Raw genomic sequence first — 22,479 nt, forward strand, 5'->3', positions numbered from 1 at the left:
TACTGGGTTTTGATTTTCCTAGTTCACCCTAAATAACCGAACATCCTTTTTAAAAAGGGGGTTAAAATACATGAATTTTATATAAAAGGCAAGCTCGCTCTCGAAAATTCAAGATGTCGTGTCCTAACTTACTGGATGTGACATTTCATATTTTGAGACGAGAAAGTCCTTAACACTTGAGCTTTTTTATAAAGAAAGATCGTATTTCAAAAGTCTTTCAAGTTTTCAATCTTCGACACTAAGACACTAATTAATCAACTAGGTACCAATTTTGGGTGTATCGAGGGTGCTAACCCTTCCTCTGCGTAACCGACTCCCGAACTTATTTTCTGATTTTTCGTAGACCAAAAAAAAATTTCGTTTTAGTAAATCTTAACTTTTATTAAAATGGTTAATTTAAGGTGACCCGATCACACCTCATCAAAAAGGATTGGTGGCGACTCCCGTTCTTTCATTTTCAAATCTAAGTCGATCCCCGTTCCGTTTTTCCAAAAAATGGTTACTACAGCTTGGCGACTCCACTGGGGACCTAATAAGAGAGTCAAGCCACAAGTTGATTAACTTTTGTCTTTTTGTCAAAAATTGAGAATTTGGTTTTGATATACGATCCCTTCATTGCATTTCACCCGTTTTTTGTGCGATTTTCATCATTTTATTCCCATTTTCTTTAATCGCTTCAAGTTTTCATCATTATATCCTCGCACATTGCATTGCATGACCGTTGTGGTCACACCCTTTAAGTGGGAGTGAGAAACTATTCCTTCGTGAGGTTTTCACCTCCGTGCAGGATAGCGGATCGCTTTCAGGATACATCCGTACCTATGTTTTCGTGAGATTTTTATCTCCGTATAGCCATAGGGAAATGTATTCCCCTGAACTGAACTCGGTCTATATGAACCTATAATAAGTGAAGATCAAGGAATCTGCTGGTTCAGGTACCCTTACTCTAGAACCAAACCATATATAGAGAGACCTAGGAGCCCACCCTAGGTAGAGCCACTCCGAACCCCTAGAGGTTACCCAAATTGCTTTATTTGTTATTTATTTATCCTGTACTAACGTGTTTTGTTTTTGTTTTGTTTATAATTGCATTGCATTACATCATCATAGGAATGAGGTGTTGATTCATATTTGATTGTTAAATAGAACAGTTTGTCATAAGAAAACGAATTTTTTGATAAAGTGGATTATAACACGGTTGTCTAAATATGGTCCAAGTAAACACAATGAAAGAAGGCTGATAGTCCGTGAAGAAATACAAGACTTTGCTTCATTGCCTGAGGATGCAAGCCAACAAAGATTATTCAAGAGTCGTCACGTCTTAAAGGAGCTAACGAGTATCGTAGGGACAAGTGATCAATGAGTCGCGGCCTGGATCAAGCAAAAAGGAGTTAATATAGACATCTCTTGGGGAATTTGCAAGACTCGACCATAAGATCCGGATATGAAGAGGAAGTTAGGTGTCTTCACTTGGAATATGAGAGAAAGGCCGTATATGTAGTCCGTTTTATGTAAAGGAATTTATTTTCTAGAAAAGTTGTTTCTAATGAAATTGAATTCAGAATCAATGCCTTCCTTTCTTTTGCATTCATTTCATGCATCTGCATTGCATTGCATTATCTGCATTAGACTTTCCCTAAAAGAACCTTAATTAGGTGAAATTATTTCAGTTAGCCTGGGAACCGACAAAGGTCAAACTACTAGGCATCTTTACGGTACACGGAAAAGGATAAAAGATATGGATCAAAGATTGGAAAGACTTGAACAACTTCAAAGAGGCCCAAAGGAATACGATGAATCAGTTGTCCCAATTACTGACTAAGGGGCTAGGAAAAGGAAAAAACTCCATGATCAATGCTAGGGAGAACAATGAGAAACCTCTATGCCCTCCGGGTTTCACCTTGATAAATGATCAGACATGTCCGCAAGATGTACCTATTGCTATCAGATCACAACATCAGGTCGGTACCTCGGCACCCATGAACTACCCGACGGGCTTAGGTCCAATCCAAGGAACAGTCTAACCAATCATGAAGTTCCTGATCTAGACAAAATGGAAGGAATAGAAAAAGAAAAGGTTGAACTGGCAAGACAACTTGAAGATCGATACAAGTGGTTGGAAGAAAAACTTAGAGTGATGGAGAATGCTGATTACCATCACGGGGTCGATGCCAAGGATCTGAGTTTGGTCCCTGATCTAGTACTCCCGTCAAAATTTAAGACTCCAGAGTTTGAAAAATACAATGGAACTAGTTGTCCTGAAGCTCACATCACAATGTTCTGTCGAAGGATGACAGGATATGTTAATAACGACCAATTATTAATTCATTGCTTCCAAGACAGTCTGATCGGGTCAGCAACTAAATGGTACAATAAATTAAGTCGTGCTAAAATCAATTCATGGAAAGACTTAGCATGGGCTTTCATGAAGCAGTATGGCCACATGACTGACATGGCACCTGACAGAATTACACTACAGAATATGGAAAAGAAGCAAGGTGAGAGCTTCAGGCAATATGCCCAAAGATTGAGAGAGGTAGCGACGCAAGTCCAACCACCTCTTCTAGAGAAAGAAACTACATCGCTTTTCATCAACACTCTGAAAGCCCCGTTCATTACCCATATGTTGGGAAGCGCTACCCTGAGCTTCTCGACATAGTAATGTCCGGCGAGATGATTGAAAACGCAATCAGAAGCGGGAAAATAGATGCAGGAGAAAACACCAAGAGGTCAACCCCAAATAGAAATGAAAATGAAGTGAATAATGTAAGCAAAGGGTACCCCAAATTGGTCAACATAGGTCAGCCGAGGCAGGAATCCAACTCGAGGCCGAATACAGAAAGGCTCCGGTTTACACCAATCTCAATGTCATATAAGGAGTTGTATCAGAATCTCTTTGATGTACATGTAGTGTCACCGTTCTACTCAGAACCAGTGCAAACTCCGTTCCTAAAATGGTATAATGAGAATGCTCAATGCGAGTACCACGCGGGAATAACGGGACACTCAATCGAAAACTGCACTACTTTTAAAAAGTTGGTCGAAAGGTTCATTGAAATGGGAGTTGTAAGGTTTGACGATTCCTCAGAACCAAATCGCTCTGACGATGTAGTAAATACGATTTGAAAGTGGGGGCAAGAGAGTTGCAATGCCTTGAACAAGTCAAAAGCCTGGAAGGAATATCAGGGAATCTGAATGACATATCCAAAGAGGGAACTGGAGAATACTAGTTTCCAAACCCTTGCGTACTTGGGGATGTTTTGAACAATGGGACTGTAGAAGAAATCCCTGTATTTTTAGAGCTAATCTAGAGTAATATTCAAAACACGCTTGTTGCTTTAAGCCTTGAAGCAATTAGACCCCTTTTGTGAAATAGGCTTGTGTCCTTAGTCTTTATTTCAATAAAATGCATATTTTTTGAGTAAATATTCTTTTATTTCATTTCATACTATACAAATAATTGTTCATAGATTCTTTTGTTCTTTGGACTTTCTTTCAAACATTCATGTATACTTCATCCATGATCATAGAATCATTTATTCTTTGGAATCACTACAGCAAAACAGGTTTTTAGCGGCGTTTGAATGAAAAACGCCACTAATGCTCGATCTTTAGAAAAACGCCGCAAAAGAATTTTGCAAAACGGCGTTGTTTTGTATTGAGCTTTTAGTGGCTTTAGCGGCGCTTTTTAAAAAAGTGCCACAAAAAACATTTCATCTGTCTACTTACAGTTTAACTGGTTTATTTTTATTAAAATACAATTTATTTTTAATTAAATATTTAAATTCTTCAGAAAAAAATAATGACACAGAGAAAAAATTTGAAAGTAAAAACATAGAAAAATATTTATTAAAAATGAAAAAAATGAAAAAACTATTATTTAAAATAATTTTAAAGATTTTTGGTATATGACTGATTGTTTTTTAATTTATATGTTAAATATTTTCTTATATAATTTTAAAAGAGATAGTATTAATTTTAAAATATTGAATTAATTATCATTATAGTATAGTGTTTACGGTATACGGTATACGATTAAGGGTTTAATGTTTATGAGTTACTATTTTAAGGTTTATGGATTATGAGTTTAGGGATCATGGTTTAAGGGTAGTTTAAGGTTGGGGTTTAAGGTTTCACTACAACAAAACAGGTTTTTAGCGGCGTTTTTTGAAAAACGCCACAAACAATGAAAAAAATTAAAATACTATTGTTTAAAAAAATAATTTTAAAGATTTTTTGTATATGACTAATTGTTTTTTAATTTATATGTTAAATGTTTTCTTATATATTTGTAAAAGAGATAGTGTTAATTTTAAAATATTGAATTAATTATCATTATAGTTTAGGGTTTACGGTATTTGGTTAAGGGTTTAATGTTTATGAGTTGCTATTTTAAGGTTTATGGATTATGGGTTTAGGGATTATGGGTTATGGTTTAAGGGTTGGGGTTTAAGACTTAAGGGTTATGGGTTAAGTGTTAGGTTTTTAGGGTTTATAGATTATGGTTATGATTTAGGGTTTAGGGGGTAGGGATTAGGGGTTTAAGGCTTAGATTAATTAATGCTTTGTAATTTATATATTAAATAATTTATTATATAATTGTAAAAGAGATAAGATTAATTTTAATATATTAAAATTATGATTATAGTTTAAATTATAGGTTAAGGTTTGGGGTTTATAGTCTAGGATTTATGATATAGGGTTTTGAGTTTAGGGGGTTAGGGGTTGGGGTTTAAGGGTAAATATAGTGAACTACTTAACTTGTGTATCTTAGATTTTTTTATAATATAAATCTAAATAAGATAAATATAAATTATTATTTTAAAAATATATATATCAAAATGGGTTAAATCCCAAAAGCATAAATTGTGAACACAATTATTGATATAAATCATTTTATATTTATATATTGCATATATAAATGTTTATATTTATTCAATATAAAAATATATTGATGTATTTATTTTTTAAAACGTGTATGATTAAATCAAAATTAAAGTTTCAACTATACATTTAAACCACAATTAGAATTTCACGTCTATAATTACACATTAAACTGAAATTCATATATAATATTGAGATATATCTCTATCAAAATTTAGGTATATACATATAATTAAATATAGTTTAAATTATTTAAGAGATAATGATAAAGTTTATATATATTAAAATAAAATAAAGAATTTTTAGCAGAGCAAAAAGGTGAGAAAATGACTTTTTGTGGCGTTTTTATTAAAAATGTCACAAAAAGTAAGCAATAGTGGTGTTTTTTATAAAAAACGCCACAAAATTTTTTACACAAAACGGTACCGTCTTGTTACTCAAAATGCATTAGACTTTTTCGTTCCCCCCTTCCCCCGAAATCCCAAAATTTGACAAGAAATCTTTTTTTTTTTTCCCTCTTTTCTTTTCCCAAAATCGGTTCCCTCCCCATCCCTAAAGAAATCCTAAAATTTCACTTGAAATTTCTTCTCTTTTTTTCCCCATTTTATTTTTCCCAAACCATTTCTCCCCTACCCCGATTCCCTTTATTTTCCCCCCAATTTCCTCAAATCGGCAGCCCTCTGCATCTCCGTCGGTAGCCCGTTGCTGTATCTCTGTCGACATTTGCTGTCGGTAGCCCTCTCTCTCTTTGTTTACTATCACTGTTTTTACTTGTAATTTTCATATTAATAACTATCTCTTCAAATGGGTTTTCTTTTCAATTTATATGCCATCGGGAATAGACCTCTTTAGTCTTCAAAAACACTTTCCCTGATCGTTAATTTTACTACAGTTGACAGTGTTCTAAGGGTTCAGACTCGAGAGTGTGCTATTGGTATGCTTGAAAAAGCTATAAAGTAACTTCATTTGTTCTGTTCTCCTTGTGCTCAGAGATAAATCGATTCTTGTTTTTTTGAATTTTGCAATTTGAGAAAACAAATACTCTTGTTCTTCCCTCTGTTTGCTCCCTCTTGAATATTCACTGAAATCCCAAAAATCCCATATTGTTCTTGTTTTGTTTTGTTTTTGCTCCCTCTGTTGTTTTTGAATACTCTCATCAACTTCGTTTAGCTTTCTTTTTATTTTTGTGTGTGTTTTTATATGGCTGTTTACTATTTCAACGACAACATTTTTTTATCTGGGAATTGTTATTCTGGTTTCCTCGATCCCTTTTCCCGTGATTTGGGTCCATGCAATGGGATTTCACAGTCCTTGTTTTGGATAATGAGAAAAGTGAGCTGGTGGTGAAGTCGCCGGTGAAGGTTGGGAAGAAAAGCGTGGCGGAAGAGAAAGTTATAGCGGCTTTAAAGAGTCATAGCGAAGCTGAGAGGAGGAGGAGAGAAAGGATTAATGCTCACCTGGACACCCTCCGTACTCTCTTTCCATATAGAGAAAAAGGTTCTTCTTACAACCTTCTTTATATATGTTAGATGGATAATATAGTTCATTTAAATTGTTTGCTTATATTATGTGCCTGCTAGGATTCTTTAAGTCTTAAAACTTTTGTTTAACAATGATCATTAGATGTAATTACCAGGTTGTCCAGGTAGAGTATAAGGTAGAATATGAAGGGTAGCTATGAACCTGAAATGATCTTTGTCGACCGTAAAATGAATATTTGGATATTTTAATTATAACAAAAAAAAATTGTTGTAAGGTCATTTGCTGCATCAATTTTGCACTTGGAAGGTCAACTCTGAATTTCATAAATGCTGGAGTCAACTAAGGGGATGCATCATTCTTTTTAGCAGATGTTTTACAATTTGACAATTACGAGATTAAGGTTTATTTAGGATCCCAATTTCAGACCTTCAGTTCTAGATAATGGCCTGCCTTTGAAGCTGTAATTGCTTCCATTGGTGGAGATATTATCTGCAAAATTTATAGGAGAAGTTTTTATACAGTGTGTGATTTTGAGAAATGCACTGCAAGGTATTGATTTTATTTCTTCCTCTGATGATGAAATCTGTGCAAAATGGTTAGGAATAAAAGTGGTTCAATAGGGGAAAACCTTGTGATTTTGCTCTTGCTTACTACTTGGTATCACTCATTTTCACATTTCACCTTGTGTATATTTTAGCATTTATCTTTCCTGTCTTCTAATCTGCGCCACCTTTCCTATCCTTCACCCATTCCACACGACACACATATAACCCCTTCTCTCTCTGTTCAATTGCAGTGCGGATGGTTCATCTTTTATCGTTTACTCTCTCTTTGTTTCCTTTTGAAGAGATTTTTAAGCTGTTTATCTTTTCTCTTGATAATAAGCTCTAACGGCAGAAAAACAAAAGGAGGGATCTTTTGAAGTGGAAAAAAAGAGAATAAGATCAGATTAACATCTTTGTTGGTTTTTTTTTTACTTTTTATTTATTTGGGTTTGGGAAATGAATTGTGAGTTTTTGATTTGTTCTTCACAAGGATCTGTTTTAAGCTTTTGGGTTTTTTTTTTTGAGTGTTTAGAGAAAGAGAAATGGCTGGAAGTAATGAAATCAACCTCAACGAGTGCAAGGTACAATATTTTCTCCTTTTTTTTTTTCGTTTACTCATTGTGTATATTCTTTCTAGAATTGGGTTGTCAAAGTTGAGTTCTATAATGAATTCTTCATATATTTTCGAGGTTGTTTTGGTTAATGAAGCTGAGTTTTAGCTTATTTTTTTGTTAGAGTTGATGGTCTTATCAATCTTATTTATTGAACTTTTTTTCCATATTTGAATATCTAGGGTTATGGGTTGTGGAAAGTTGATTCTTTTGCTGTTTTTGGGGTATGGAACAGTTTAGTTTGATTTTTAAGCTTCAACGTCATATATGAGTTTATGTATTATATTGTTGTTTTAATTATATAATTGAATAAATATTGTTAATTGAGGTGTTAAACTGCTGCAAACTGAAGTGTTTGAATGCTGTAAATTGAAGTGTTTGAATGCTGTAAATTGAAGTGTTTAAATGCTGTAAATTGAAATGCTTAAATGTTGCAAATTGAAGTGTTTAAGTACTGCAAATTGAAGTGTTTAGTTGCTGGATATTGAGATGTTTTATCGCTGTAATTGAGGTGTATAAATGTTGTTAATTGAGATGTTAAAGTGCTGCAAATTGAAGTGCTTAAATGCTGTAAATTGAAGTGTTAAAGTGCTGCAAATTGAAGTGTTTGAATGCTGTAAATTGAAGTGCTTAAATGTTGCAAATTGAAGTGTTTAGTTGCTGGACATTGAGATGTTTTATCGCTGTAATTGAGGTGTATAAATGTTGTAAATTGAGATGCTAAAGTGCTGCAAATTGAAGTGCTTAAATGCTGTAAATTGAAGTGTTAACGTGCTGCAAATTGAAGTGTTTGAATGCTGTAAGTTGAAGTGTTTAAATGCTGTAAATTGATGTGCTTAAATGTTGCAAATTGAAGTGTTTAAGTACTACAAATTGAAGTGTTTAGTTGCTGGACATTGAGATGTTTTATCGCTGTAATTGAGGTGTATAAATGTTGTTAATTGAGATGTAAAAGTGCTGCAAATTGAAGTGCTTAAATGCTGTAAATTGAAGTGTTAAAGTGCTGCAAATTGAAGTGTTTGAATGCTGCAAATTGAAGTGTTTAAGTACTGCAAATTGAAGTGTTTAGTTGCTGGACATTGAGATGTTTTATCGCTATAATTGATGTGTTTAAATGTTGTTAATTGAGATGCTAAAGTGCTGCAAATTGAAGTGCTTAAATGCTGTAAATTGAAGTGTTAACGTGCTGCAAATTGAAGTGTTTGAATGCTGTAAGTTGAAGTGTTTAAATGCTGTAAATTGATGTGCTTAAATGTTGCAAATTGAAGTGTTTAAGTACTACAAATTGAAGTGTTTAGTTGCTGGACATTGAGATGTTTTATCGCTGTAATTGAGGTGTATAAATGTTGTTAATTGAGATGTAAAAGTGCTGCAAATTGAAGTGCTTAAATGCTGTAAATTGAAGTGTTAAAGTGCTGCAAATTGAAGTGTTTGAATGCTGCAAATTGAAGTGTTTAAGTACTGCAAATTGAAGTGTTTAGTTGCTGGACATTGAGATGTTTTATCGCTATAATTGATGTGTTTAAATGTTGTTAATTGAGATGTTAAAGTGCTGCAAATTGAATTGTTAAAGTGCTGCAAACTGAAGTGTTTGAATGCTGCAAATTGAAGTGTTTAAATGCTGTAAATTGAAGTGCTTAAATGTTGCAAATTGAAGTGTTTAAGTATTGCAAATTGAAGTGTTTAGTTGCTGGACATTGAGATGTTTTATCGCTATAATTGAAGTGTTTAAATGTTGTTAATTGAGATGTTAAAGTGCTGCAAATTGAAGTGTTAAAGTGCTGCAAATTGAATGTAGCTGTCTTATATTTTGAACAATTATTGGAGCTAATGTTTGACCTTTAATTTCTTCATTATCTTTTTTTTAATTTGATTAATGTTATTGTTTCGTTAATTTAAATTCATTAATTTTTCTAGTTTTGAAGTTTAAATTTTAATAGGAAATTTAATTTAATTAATATTTTTTATTTATCATTAAAAGTGTATAGTGTATAGTTTAAAGTTCAAATTTTAAATTTTAAACATAATATAATATTTAATTAAAATAATTTTTTTAAAGGTTATATTCTTTAGCGGCGTTTGTGGAAAAAGTGCCGTTAAAGGTCTATTTTATAGCGGCGTTTGTAGGAAAAGTGCTGCTAAAGGTTATGACTTTTAACGGCGCTTTCCCAACAAATGCCGCTAAAAGCCATGACTTTTAGCTGTGCTTTTCCTACAAACGCCGCAAATTTTTGCGACGTTTCTTATAGTGGCGTTTTTTGTGGCACTAGTAAAAACGCCGCAAATAGTTTTAGTGGTGATTAAAAACGCCGCTAAAGGCTAAAAAAAGCGTCGCTAAAAGTCTATTTTCTTGTAGTGAATCTACTTTCAGCGGGTCCCCAGATATTGATGATGTGAGTAACGCTGTCATTGACTCCGAGTCTCCTTTTGGGCAAAATATGGGCCTAAAGGGATCTCAACACTTTGAAGATGACAGAGATGTAGACTACTCTCTGATTTGTTAAGGATGGTAGAGTAAGATGAAAACAGATCCTCTCTTACAAAAAGACAGTGAACAGTAGGCCTAAGACAAGAGAAAGAGGCAAACATCGGAGTCTGCATGACCACAAAGGCAAAGCAAGATGTCATTGAGTCACTTTCAAGAATTTAAAGATTTTTTGCACGATCGTATCAGGATACGCCTGGCTACTAAGACATGAGGATGTTGCAGGGTTTTGAATGACATATCTTGGCCAAGCTAATCATGAGATTTGGGTTCTGCTGGTCTACCATAGAAAGGGATTGCATCAGTATACTGTAAATGCCGAATTTATGGAGAGAATTCATGTGCCTTTTCATTCTTTCGACTTTCTCTATATGGGGCATGGAGGTTATTGGGCCGATTTCGTCGAAGGCTTCCAGCAGGCATCAATTACTTTGCTAAGAGGGTGAAAGTCGCTTCATATGCCAATCATCAAATCTTTAAAAAAAAAGAAAAAAAAGAAGAAGAAGAAGAAGAAGATCATGGAAAGATGACTGAGACTTGTAAAGATCGGCATAAGAAGTCATCATGTACCCTCTATGCTCATCGAATGTCGGCTAGGACCTTAGCTGGGGCAACACATTGCTCGTTGGTTTATAAGATAGAATCGGTTTTGAATATGAGACTCCTTTTCTCTGAGTCTCATCAGAGCTGAAGTTAGATAAGGCAGAATGGATTCAATCCTGATAGGATCAATTGAATTTGAAAAGAGGGTCGAAAGCTATCTGTCGAAATCCAATGCACCGAAAATGACTGATGCGAGCTTACGATGAAGAAGCTTATCCTAGAAAATTCCACGAAGGGAACTTGATGTTAAAGAATATCCCTCCTATACAAAAGGACTTCAAAAGAAAGTGGATGTCAAAATAGGAGGGACTTTATGTAGTAAAAGGCCCATTCTGGAGGAGCGTTGATGGCGAAGATTTTCCCAATCCGGTGAATTCAAATCCAATCAATGAGCATTCTACCTAAAAGGAAAGAGGCCAAGGTGAAAACCCGCAAAGGGCGTCTTGAAACAAAAAAAAAGAAAGAAAAAGGAGAGGCCAAGGCGAAAACCAGCAAATGGCACCTTGAGACTAAAGGGAATTTGAGTTGAAAACCTGAAAATGACAGCTCAAATTTGGATCAAAGTGGGGCATACATTAGTCTTGCTATTCCTGAATTAACAATGAAAAAGTATGCTACGTCTTGGGGCATCAACAAAGTATTCCGGATCCCTTAAACACATTGAGCTCAGAAAGGTCATCAAGAAGTTGGTACAGAGAAGCTCAAGTCGCGATATCTGGGACATCTAGCTTCCATTTTGCCCATTTTGAATTTGTTATCTTTGATTCTTTTTAAGATATGTTCGAATAAATTTTCTTCTTATTGCATTGTTATCTTTGATTAACTTATTCATTTTAAGTTAATTCCTTTCTTATTGCATTTGCAATCTTTGATTAATTAATTTATTTCGAGCTATGCTCCCAATCAATTTTCTTCTTATCCATTATTTTGATATTTTCAAGCATTTTGCATTGAAATAACGATTAATGGACCAATAATACTTTCACAAAAGAAGTTCTGCATATTACTTTAGAAGCTTCTAAATAGTACAGGAGCCTGAAACAGGACCATTATTCAGAACTCACTAAGCCTAAGGGTTGGAAATATTTGAGCCTAAATTGAAATTATCTCATCAAGTTTTCTGTTAAAGATATTGGTTGGGTAGAAAAATCACATTGGTGTTATAATCCCGGCAAAGAACAAGCAATATGATTATTCTCGAGAAAAGGAAAATGGTATTCTGCATTCATACAGATATCAGGGACATACATTTGTTCATTACACCTAAGGAATGGTGTAACAGATCAAATTGATTGAAGATGATACAAATCCTATACCTTTGAGTTGCAACAAGATGGATGGAAGAAACCAAATGTTGTTCCTCTGAAATGACAGTAGGAGGCACAAACTTTATGTCCCAGAAGGTACAGTAGAAGGGACTCTGAAATTACAGCAGGACAAGCTTACTGAGCAAAATGTGATTATTTTTCTGACTCTTCTGTCAAGAATACCAGCCGAACAAGATGGCAGCGTAATACGTCAGTGATAATGTCCTGATGAACAACGAGTGATGATACCTTAAGCCTTTTTAAAGGGATCATTTTCATTCATATATCATTCATAACACATCTAATTAGGAGCATTTGATTCATTTCGATCATAGCATTCTAATTATTTGACACATTCATAACACATCTAGTTAGGAGCATTTGATTCATTTCAATTAGAGCATCCTAATCATTTGGCATAAGTACATGAAACTGATTTTACAGATTTTATCCCCCTAAGCAGTAAGGAAACAGATCGAAGGTGACAAGCCTTAACCCCCTAAGTAGTAGGGTAACAGGCTGAAGATTTACAGATCTTATCCCCCTAAGCAATAGGGAAACAGATCGAAGGCGACGAGCTTTAACCCCCTAAGCAGTAGGGTAACAAGCTAAAGTTCATAGATCTTATCACCCTAAGCAGTAGGGAAGCAGATCAAAAGATGGCGAATCTTGCCTTCCTGAAGTTGTAGTGAAGCAGATTCAAACCACCAAGCCTTAATCCCTTAAGTAGTAGGGTAACAGGCTGAAGATCTACAGATCTTAACCCCCTAAGCAGTAGGGAAACAGATTGAAGATGATGATCTTATCACCCTAAGCAGTAGGGAAACATATCAAATGGGCCTTAACCCCCTAAGCAGTAGGGTAATAGGTTGAAAATCACAGATCTTGCCTCCCTGAAGTTGCAGTAGAGCAGATCAAATACATCGAATCTTGCCTCATTGAATGCAGTGAAGTAGATTCAAACCACCAAGCTTTAACCCCCTAAGCAGTAGGGTAACAAGCTGAAGTTTATAGATATTATTGCCCTAAGTAGTAGGGAAACAGATCGAAGATGATGGGCTAAACCCCCTAAGCGGTAGGGTAACAAGCCAAATTTACAGACCTTGAATCCCTAAGCAGTAGGGAAACAGATCGAAGGCGACGAGCTTTAACTCCCTAAGCAGTAGGGTAACAAGCTGACGTTCATAAAATCTTATCACCCTAAGCAGTAAGGAAACAGATCAAAAGACGGTGAATCTTACCTTCCTGAAGTTGCAATAAAGAAGATTCAAACCACCAAGCCTTAAACCCCTAAGCAGTAGGGTAACAGGTTGAAAATCAAATGTCTTCTCCCTAAAGCAGCATGTGGAGTTGACCCAAGCCACGACAGATCTCCTTGAAGTTTCAGTAGAGTTAATTGAAGTCACAAGTCTTATCTATATAGAGTTGAAGCGGAGTGGAGTAACAAGATTGGAATGAAGCTACTTGGAGAAAAAGAACGCTAAACAAGTCCAGACATGGTGAGACCGGGCAAAATTGGTCTTTCTTAAGTCTTTGCTCTGTTTTCGTTACACGACAACAAGCAAAGAGGGGCGGCTGTATAAGCCCAATTTTGGGCCCAAAACCCTTAAACCTACCTAGCCCACAACCCACTAAACCTAACAGAAGCTCAAACAACCAAAACCTATCCAAAACTAATCCCAATCTGACCCAACTAGCTAAAAAATTTAGGGTTTTAAAATTTGAAACCCTAAATCACCTATCCCACCGCCCCCAGTCACATCTCCTGCAAGTGGCCTCTGCTCCACCGCCTCTTCACCTGCAACCATTAAATGTGAGAATAGTGTAGAAAACAGAGGGATTGTAAAGCCTTTATAAAAGCCGAATGGATGATTTTGTAAAAAAGGTTTTTAGGTTAGCAGATTTTTACAATAAAATCTCTTAGATTGGAACCACCTATATCAAAAAAGAAGTCTCAATACCAAAACAGAGATTAAAAATACCAACAAATCACAAGAAGCAAAAAAGAAGCCCAAAGAAGAAATCAAAATAAAAAAACGAGAGGTGTTTTAAAATTTTTGAATCTGTTTCTTTCTTTTCTTTTTTTCTTTTCCTGTTTACATGGACATGCATATATGTTATTAAAATAAAGAAGAAAAATAAAAAAAATACACCTTTTTCAAAACCCCGGCCACCGCACGGCACCGGCGGCGAAAGGCGCGACGGACGGTGATGAATGCTGGTCGGACCTGGGGTACCTGCAGAGAGAAAAGAGAGGATTAGAAGACCTTTTTTAAAAAAAGGAGAAGGGAAATGAAATTAAAAAAAATAATTAGTCTATATAGGCCGGCAAAACGCACCGTTTTGCCCGCCCCTTATAAAACCCAGAAACGGCGCCGTTTAGGTGCGACCCGAAGACCCGACCCGTCTTACCCTGGGATCAGCGTGTTTTTTCTCTTAGGGGATAATTGCATGCTCGGTTATTCCGCTTTTTATATGTTTTGCAATCAAGTTTTCAATTCTTTTAAATTAGCCCCGAGGTTTATCGCATTTTGCAAGTTGGTCCTCCCTTCAGCGACACTGTTTCAAGGGCTCGGGTAAATTGCCCTTTTGGACCCCGTGTGTTATTTGTGCTTTCAAATTGGTCCCTTTCCCTTTTATTAATTTTTAAAATCAGCCCCAAAACTTAATATTTGTTTCAAATTAGTCCTTTTTTTAGACTTAATACGGTTTCTTTTATTTTTTTTCACTCTTTATTATTTAAATATCATTCATTTTTATATTTTACTATTTTTGTATTATCATCATTAGCATATTTTATTATTATTTAGATATTTTTAGTTTTAATTAATACTTACATATATTTTATATATATTCATATAGTTGTTTTATTATTATTCCTAATATATATTTTATGTATACACATTTAAATACTATATCATACTCTATATTATGCATATACATATTAACATTATACCATATGTATATTTTTATAAATACTATATATATACTTTTAATATATTGTGTATATTGTGTGCATACTTCTAATATTATCATGTATTCATTTTAATACATATGTATATATCTATGTAATATCATTAATATTTATTTTTAAGCATCCTTATCATTCTTTAGCATGTATATACTATGTAAATAGTCTAAATATTGCATTTTTATGCATATATTTTTAATATGGATGCATTTTATATATTACGTGTATATATCTTTTAATATTGTATTTTTATGCATATACCTTAATGCTATAACACTTATATATTTTTATTTCTCATATTATCTTATGTTTATGTTTTTAAACTATACCATGTATATACTACTATTATCTACTTATATAATTGTTAATAGTTGTTTTCAAAGATTATGATTATTTCTAATATATGTATTATGTGTTTACCTTTAATATTATATATTATATATTCTCATTATTCTCATTACTTTTATTATTATTAATTTTATTATTTGACATATTATTGTTATCATTCATTTTTTTTTCTTACTATCATTGCATTATTATTATTACTTTTTTTATTTTCTCATTACTTAGTTATTTATGTTTCTTATTCACTCATATTTTCGTTATTATTACGGTGTTAGCATTATGTTTATTCGTTTACTCACATGTGTCTCAATATATTTGCAAATCCACATTATTCGTCATTATTATCGTTATATCATCACCTCTGTTATTATTATGGTTGTTAACCCTGCGATTTGTTTCTCATTTCACCATGTGATTATGATTACGTTGGTCCTTCACTCGACACATGTAATTGTGTTTTCTAAAATAAAACAAGTTTCGTATTTAGATAATTCGAGAAAATTGTGCCCTAACTTACTGGGTTTCGGTTTTCCTCGTTTAATCTAAATAACGACATAATCATCTTAAATCGCAATACGAGTTTTAAAAGAAAAATGCTTATTTTCGGGGATACGAGGTATGGTGCCCTAACTTATCGGGTATGACATTTTGTTACCTCGAAATAAGATCTTTTGCAAAATAAAGGTAATGTTCGGTGTTCGGAAATTTGAGGAAACGTGTACTAACTTACTGGGTTTCGATTTTCCTAGTTCACCCTAAATAACCGAACATCCTTTTTAAAAAGGGGGTTAAAATACATGAATTTTATATAAAAGGCAAGCTCGCTCTCGAAAATTCAAGATGTCGTGTCCTAACTTACTGGATGTGACATTTCATATTTTCAGACGAGAAGGTCCTTAACACTTGAGCTTTTTTATAAAGAAGGATTGTATTTCAAAAGTCTTTCAAGTTTTCAATATTCGACACTAAGACACTAATTAATCAATTAGGTACCAATTTTGGGCGTATCGAGGGTGCTAACCCTTCCTCGTGCGTAACCGACTCTCGAACTTATTTTTTGATTTTTTGTAGACCAAAAACAATTTTCGTTTTAGTAAATCTTAACTTTTATTAAAATGATTAATTTAAGGTAACCCGATCACACCTCATCAAAAAGGATTGGTGGCGACTCTCGTTCTTTCATTTTCAAATCTAAGTCGATCCTCGTTCCATTTTTCCAAAAAATGGTTACGACAGTAGAAATTTTAAGAATGGTTGCAAAAATTTGTTTATTAACCATAAACCATTATTAGGTTGTTTTGTTGGATGGCAAATATTAATAGAAAATCTTTGACTGAACAATGTGGCTAAGAAAGATAAAACAAATGATAAAGTTAAAAAGACATCATTCATATCGATAAAATTTTGAAAAGATTAATGCAATTGAAAGAAAATAGAATATAATTTTGTAATGCATATAACTAATAAAATAAGAAGATATTTATAGCAAAAAAATTTATCTTATTTTTAAAATAATTATACAGTAAATTAGATATATAACAAACTTATCAATGGATTGTGAATTTGAAAATGAAATAATTTAATGCAAATCGTAACCTTTCTTTTTTATTATCTATTATCAACAAAATTTGAAAAAATTATATTTATAAATTTAAAAAGATTTTTTTCCAACTAATCAAATAAAATTTATTAATATCATATGTGTGAATACAAAGGAAGAATTTGTTTACCATTGTTTATGCTAGTTGGCTAGTTGCAAGTTTCCTTATCATTTATAGTTGCATTGTATTTTCCCATCATCATTATCATCATAATTATTGTGAAGAAACGTCCACAATAATTAGTCTTGGGCAATTTATTTATGAAAATGTATGTATAGCCAAAAGCTGATCACGTTTAAAATCGAGTCAAATTTTTATTGTTCAAGTTAATTTTATAGTAATAAGATCGACTAAGTCTTATTTGGCGACTCCAAGAGCAACTATCTATGAGCATTATGGAGAAATTCTCTACGAGTGAGATACATCAGTTACATTTATATATGGAAAACCAAAATCTGGTGATATAAGATAAGAAAAGTAAATCAAATGGATAGATAAATTGATATAATCATGATCAGGAAAATTTTTGTATTTAATTTTACTGACGAATTCAAAAATAAATATTCTTCTTTAATTTCAAGTTTATTAAATATTGTTGTCTAATACTTGCCTAAATTATTAGTGCTTGCTTAGAAGTTAATCTTTACCCATGCTACTACATTTTTAAGAAATAATAATATTTGTTACCATTCTCAGCATGATTCGTGATAACGATGTAAAAAGGATTGGAGATGTCTAAGACAACCAACTTAAGCTTAGCAAACCTTCTCTTCAACCTTTGAGGCCAATGATTGAATTTGTTGTTAATTGAAATTGCATTTTTATTTAATCTTGCCACACACACTGATTGCTGCAATGCCCAAATGTTGTGATGGTTGCTGGTAAGCATCCAAATGGTGGTAACGTTGTCACGCCAATTCTTCTTCCTCCAAGCTCCTACAAGTTCTATACTAAATTTTAGCTTTTAATAAAAAATCATGAAATTATATATATTTTTAAAATTTAGGAAAAAGGTATTAAAATAAACTTGAATGAAATTATCATACGATTCAATGATAATATTTAAGAACATGTTATAAGATTTAAATAATAATAAAAAATATAATAGTTGTGAAGAAAGTCATTGCTCCCAGAACTAATAATATGAATTTCACGAGATGTTATTGAAGAAGCATTGAACTCCCCAACACTAGTCACTAACTTTTATTTATTTATTACGAAAAAAACTATTAGATTCAGCAATGGAAAACTAGCCTTGGATTTTATTGATATACTAATGAAGTTTAAGGTTAATTTTCTATTGTTGAATCTTCTAGTTAGTTCACGATTAGAAAAATTATTCCAATAAAACTTCTATAAGGATGATACGGTCGTTGTTGTCTCCTACATCAGTGATTGAGTCTCTAAATATTAACATAGTAAAAACAAGTTTACCCAAGTAATTTTTAGGATGAGAGATAGTTTGGATGGCTTAGATGAACTTAGAAATGGCTTACAAAGCCTAGAAGAAGGTGTAGTTGTGAATTGCGTGAAGTTTAATTTATAAATTTTTTCATTAACCTTTATCATACTTATTATATTTTTTACCTTCATAAAAGCATTACTGTTGCAGGCCGATTTTGGCCTACCACAAATTAAACTCATTTACAACAAAAAAAAAAAAACTACTTAATTTACCCAAACCTCAATCAGTCCACATCCATCTAAATTAACCCAACTACCCAAACCCAAATTTAAAAAAAAATATAAAAATCCCTAGCCCAATAATATAGCCCAAGTTAGAAAAAAAAAGAAAAAGGGAAAATCTAACCCTGGCCTCAACTTTCGGTGCCACTTGCCTCTGACAACCCCACCAGTCACTTCCATACCTTGCAAAAAGTAAAGCAAACAAGCAAGACAAAAAAAAAATAGCAAAAGTAGTAATAAAAAACTTGTAAAATGGCTATAAAAAACCAAGCAAAATATTGTAAAAAAGGGGGGAGGATTTTTTTAGTTTTGATTTCCTTTGGCTGTTGTTCTGTTTTGAAAAAAAAAAGAAAAAAACTGTTAGACAAATGTATTGAAAATCAAAAAGCAAAACAACAGAAGAAAAAAGGTGGATTTTAATCTCTATTTCTCTTATTCCTTTAGTTTATTTCTTTCCTTTTTTTTGTTTTCTTTCGATTCAATCTCATAGTTTTTCATTATAAATTGTTTTTAAATAAAAAGAAAAAAGAAAAATTTACCTGGATCTTGGTGGCCCTGACCACTGTCGACGGTGGAAGCCCCGGCGGCTTCAAAGAGCCACAATGGCGGCGGCAAAAATGGGTTTAGAAATCTTAACCGAAAAAGGGAAAAGGAGGTGGGGTGTTCTTTATTTGCTTAAACAAAAAATGAAGTAAAGAATAAAAAATAAAAAAAATAACAAAGATGAAATGGCGTCACAAATACTAGGCCAATCATGTTTCTGCTTTTGGGACAAATTGTGTAAATGGTCTCTCATCCTTTTTGGTCCTTTTAAATCAGCTCATTGTTACTTTTAAATTCCGCCCAAAATATTATTTTAATTACATTTTAGTACTGGTTAGAGTGGCACCGTTTTGATGGTATGGGAATATTCCCAACTCGGTCTTCCACTTTTGCGCGTATTTCATTTCAGTCTCTTTTTTTTTGTTTATTCATCTGTTTGTTACATTATATCCCTCACATATATATTAAGGACTTTAATGCTTGCTTTCTAAATATTTGCTGTTCTTATTATCTTCATTTAAATATTTGTTTTTTTATCATTTTCACGCTACTAATATTTATTTATTTGTCTATCCATCTATTATTTATTTCCTTTTATATATTTCCCCGTATTTCCCTTTCATTATTTTCCTTTTACTTTACTATTATTATTATCATATTATTAAATTAATTAGCTTTGCATTATTATTACTATTACTATTATATTTCTTTTATATTTATTTATCTATTCCTTTTTTTACATACATTTATTTTACTTTGTTTTACCATTTATTTATATCCCTTTATGATTTTAAAACTTTGGTTATTATTATATTATTATTTTTCTCAACCTTCACATATTATTATTATTATTGTTATTATTATTATTTTTACTATCTAATATATTATTATACTTATTTTTACCCCTGTTATATTTATTATTAATATTAGTATATATTTTATTGTACGTATATATATACTTTTATATATAGTATTATTTTTATATATCATTATATTTATTATTATGCTTATTATTTTCACTATTGCTACTTATTATTTTATTTTAGTATTATTATGTATTATTTGGTATACATACATCTTTTTGTACATATTGTTATTATACATATATTATTTTATTATGATATTAATATATTTTTACTTTTTTTTCTTTTATTGTAATATTATTTGTTATTACTCTAATATCTTAATATTATGTTATAATGTTTTTTATTAATCACTTCATTATATCATGTTTGCACCGTTTATTTATTTATGAATTTTTATTTTGAAAAAATAGTTTATTCATTTTTTTCTTCTTTTTATTTATAAATAAGGCAACATGCTGATTTAATTTTAAGCCATTGATTCCATCGCTATGTTGGGTGAATATCATCGGCTAGTGTTAAAACTGGGACGTCCTTTTTAAAAAAAATAAAAAAATTTAAAAATTCTCGTGTTTTGAAATACGATATTTATTTTTGTGATTATTGGTAAGTGATCAAACTTTATTTTTAAAATGTAGATGAGGATATGTAATTTGTCAAAATTCTAATACTGTAAACTTTTCGCGTTTCCAAAATTTTTCGTGTTTTAAAAAAAAATTTGGATCCCAAAAATTTTCGTGTTTTCAAAATTTTCGTGTTTTAAAAAATTCTCGTTTTTCAATCGGATCACGGTTAAATGGCAAATTGAATTCGTATTTTTGAAAATCAAGACAACACGTGTTTAATAAAGATACTAATTTTGGGCGTCATGAGGGTGCTAATACCTTCCTTGTGCGTAACCGACTCCCGAACCCTATTTTTCTCAGGATTTTCGCGTAGACCCAAGTTTGGCCTTCGTTTTTGTTCAAGAATAAACTTTCTTTTCTAAAAAAGATGATTTATTAGGTGTCCAATCACACCTAGAGAAAAGATCGGTGGCGACTCCCTTTTTTTAAAGCGAAATTCCATTTTCAAATTTTCAAATAATTGCCTCAATTAGCGACCGAAAGCGAAATTTTTACGTCGCTACAGCTGGCGACTCCACTGGGGACGTCAGTTTTTGTGAGTCAAGTCACTTAAACGCATGTTATCAAAATTTTCAAAATTTCTTGTTCGAATTAATATTTAGTCGTGATCCCAAAATTGTGTTTTTGAAGTGTTGTATATATTCTCCCAACTTGTTTTATCCGATTGTTATTCAGCTTTAAATTTTTATGGTTTTAGTTTTGGTCTAGTTTTTTTAAATAAAACGTAAAGGTTTGTGAGTTTCTCCCACACACCGTGCACTTGCATTTTGCATAACATGAGCTCTCTACCCGGGCCTCGTCCGATTAAGTGAAAGTAAACGCTACGCCTTCATGAGTTAACTCGTCCCTCCGTACAGGCTAGTGAATACTTTCGAGTTACATATGACTTATGCTTTCGTGAGTTAACTTGTCCCTCCGCATAGGCATAAGTAAATGTAACCCCTCGAATTGAACTCGTGAGCCTGTGATGGGCTATGACCGAAGCGTCGTACTAATCTTAGCAGATGACAGTACGGACAATTCAAGTACCTATCTAGAACCAAAATCGCATATAGTGAACCGTACGAGCCATTTAACTAGAGCTATGCCAAACCTCCGTCTGTTTAGTAGTCACCAAAATAAGTGCACGGGAGGAACGCCTCTTATCTTTTGCATCTTCACTTTCTATACAAGGGGACTGGGTCTGTTTAATAAACTAGATTTGGGTAGTTTGATTTGTTAAATTTTCCATGTTTTTCTGCCTATACTTAATTACTAATCAAGGTTGTTTGTCTTTGCCTTATTTCTTTTTCCATCATGCATTATAGGCATCATATTAGGAAGGTGTTGACTAGAGATCGGTTGCCAAAAAACGGGTTTCTAATGGAAGAGTCAATTATACAAATAACCGAGAGGAATGCCGCAGTTCGAGATTGGTCTCTAAAGACTCAGAAAGAAAGAGGGGATAGTCTAGTAGAGGGATGTATTGCCAATTTACCTGAGCACATAACTGTGAATGTTCGCCAGAATAATCTTGAAGATTTGGTTCGAGTTTGGAATCAGTGGGACTTGGACACTAGGGGTATCTTTACTGAAAAATATGGGGACATAGCCAACTTGATTACTGTCAACGTAGACGAACGATTGATCCAAGCCATGGTCAGATTTTGGGATCCGGCCTACCAATGTTTTACTTTCAATCAGGAAGACATGATCCCGACTATAGAAGAGTATGCTACTTTGCTTCGTGTCGAAAACGTACAACCTTATAAGATATATGTGAAAGAACCTAAGCCAATGACTTTCAAGAAAAAGTTAGTGAGATTGACAGACATGACTGACGCGTGGGCCGAAAAACAGATAAAGAAGAAGAATAAAACCATTTGCATTCCATGGTCTTCCCTACGAGACTTGGTTCTGAACCATCCCGACATGTTGAAAAGGGTAA

General features: G+C 33.0%; 1 protein-coding gene across 4 annotated transcripts; it reads left to right on the top strand.

Annotated features, from left to right (window-relative positions):
- The first annotated feature begins 5,363 nt into the window (after positions 1–5,363).
- LOC107938674 (transcription factor AIG1) lies at positions 5,364–14,621 on the top strand. 4 transcript variants are annotated; one of them, XR_005899936.1, is made up of 3 exons: positions 5,364–5,616; positions 6,193–6,381; positions 7,444–7,870. XR_005899936.1 is itself a non-coding variant. In XM_041075168.1 (3 exons), exons 1-3 carry the CDS (start codon positions 6,174–6,176, stop codon positions 10,024–10,026), a joined length of 405 nt encoding a protein of 134 aa, XP_040931102.1. In that variant the 5' UTR covers positions 5,364–6,173; the 3' UTR covers positions 10,027–14,621. The 4 variants fall into 4 exon arrangements, 2 of the variants coding, with proteins under 2 accessions (XP_040931102.1, XP_040931103.1); XM_041075168.1 differs by adding an exon at positions 9,879–14,621 and having other exon boundaries at positions 5,364–6,381; positions 7,444–7,492; XM_041075169.1 differs by having other exon boundaries at positions 5,364–6,381; positions 7,444–7,492; positions 7,705–7,870.
- The last annotated feature ends 7,858 nt before the right edge of the window (positions 14,622–22,479 follow it).

This window comes from Gossypium hirsutum, chromosome A08 (assembly GCF_007990345.1).
Source record: "Gossypium hirsutum isolate 1008001.06 chromosome A08, Gossypium_hirsutum_v2.1, whole genome shotgun sequence".
Lineage (NCBI taxonomy): Eukaryota > Viridiplantae > Streptophyta > Magnoliopsida > Malvales > Malvaceae > Gossypium > Gossypium hirsutum.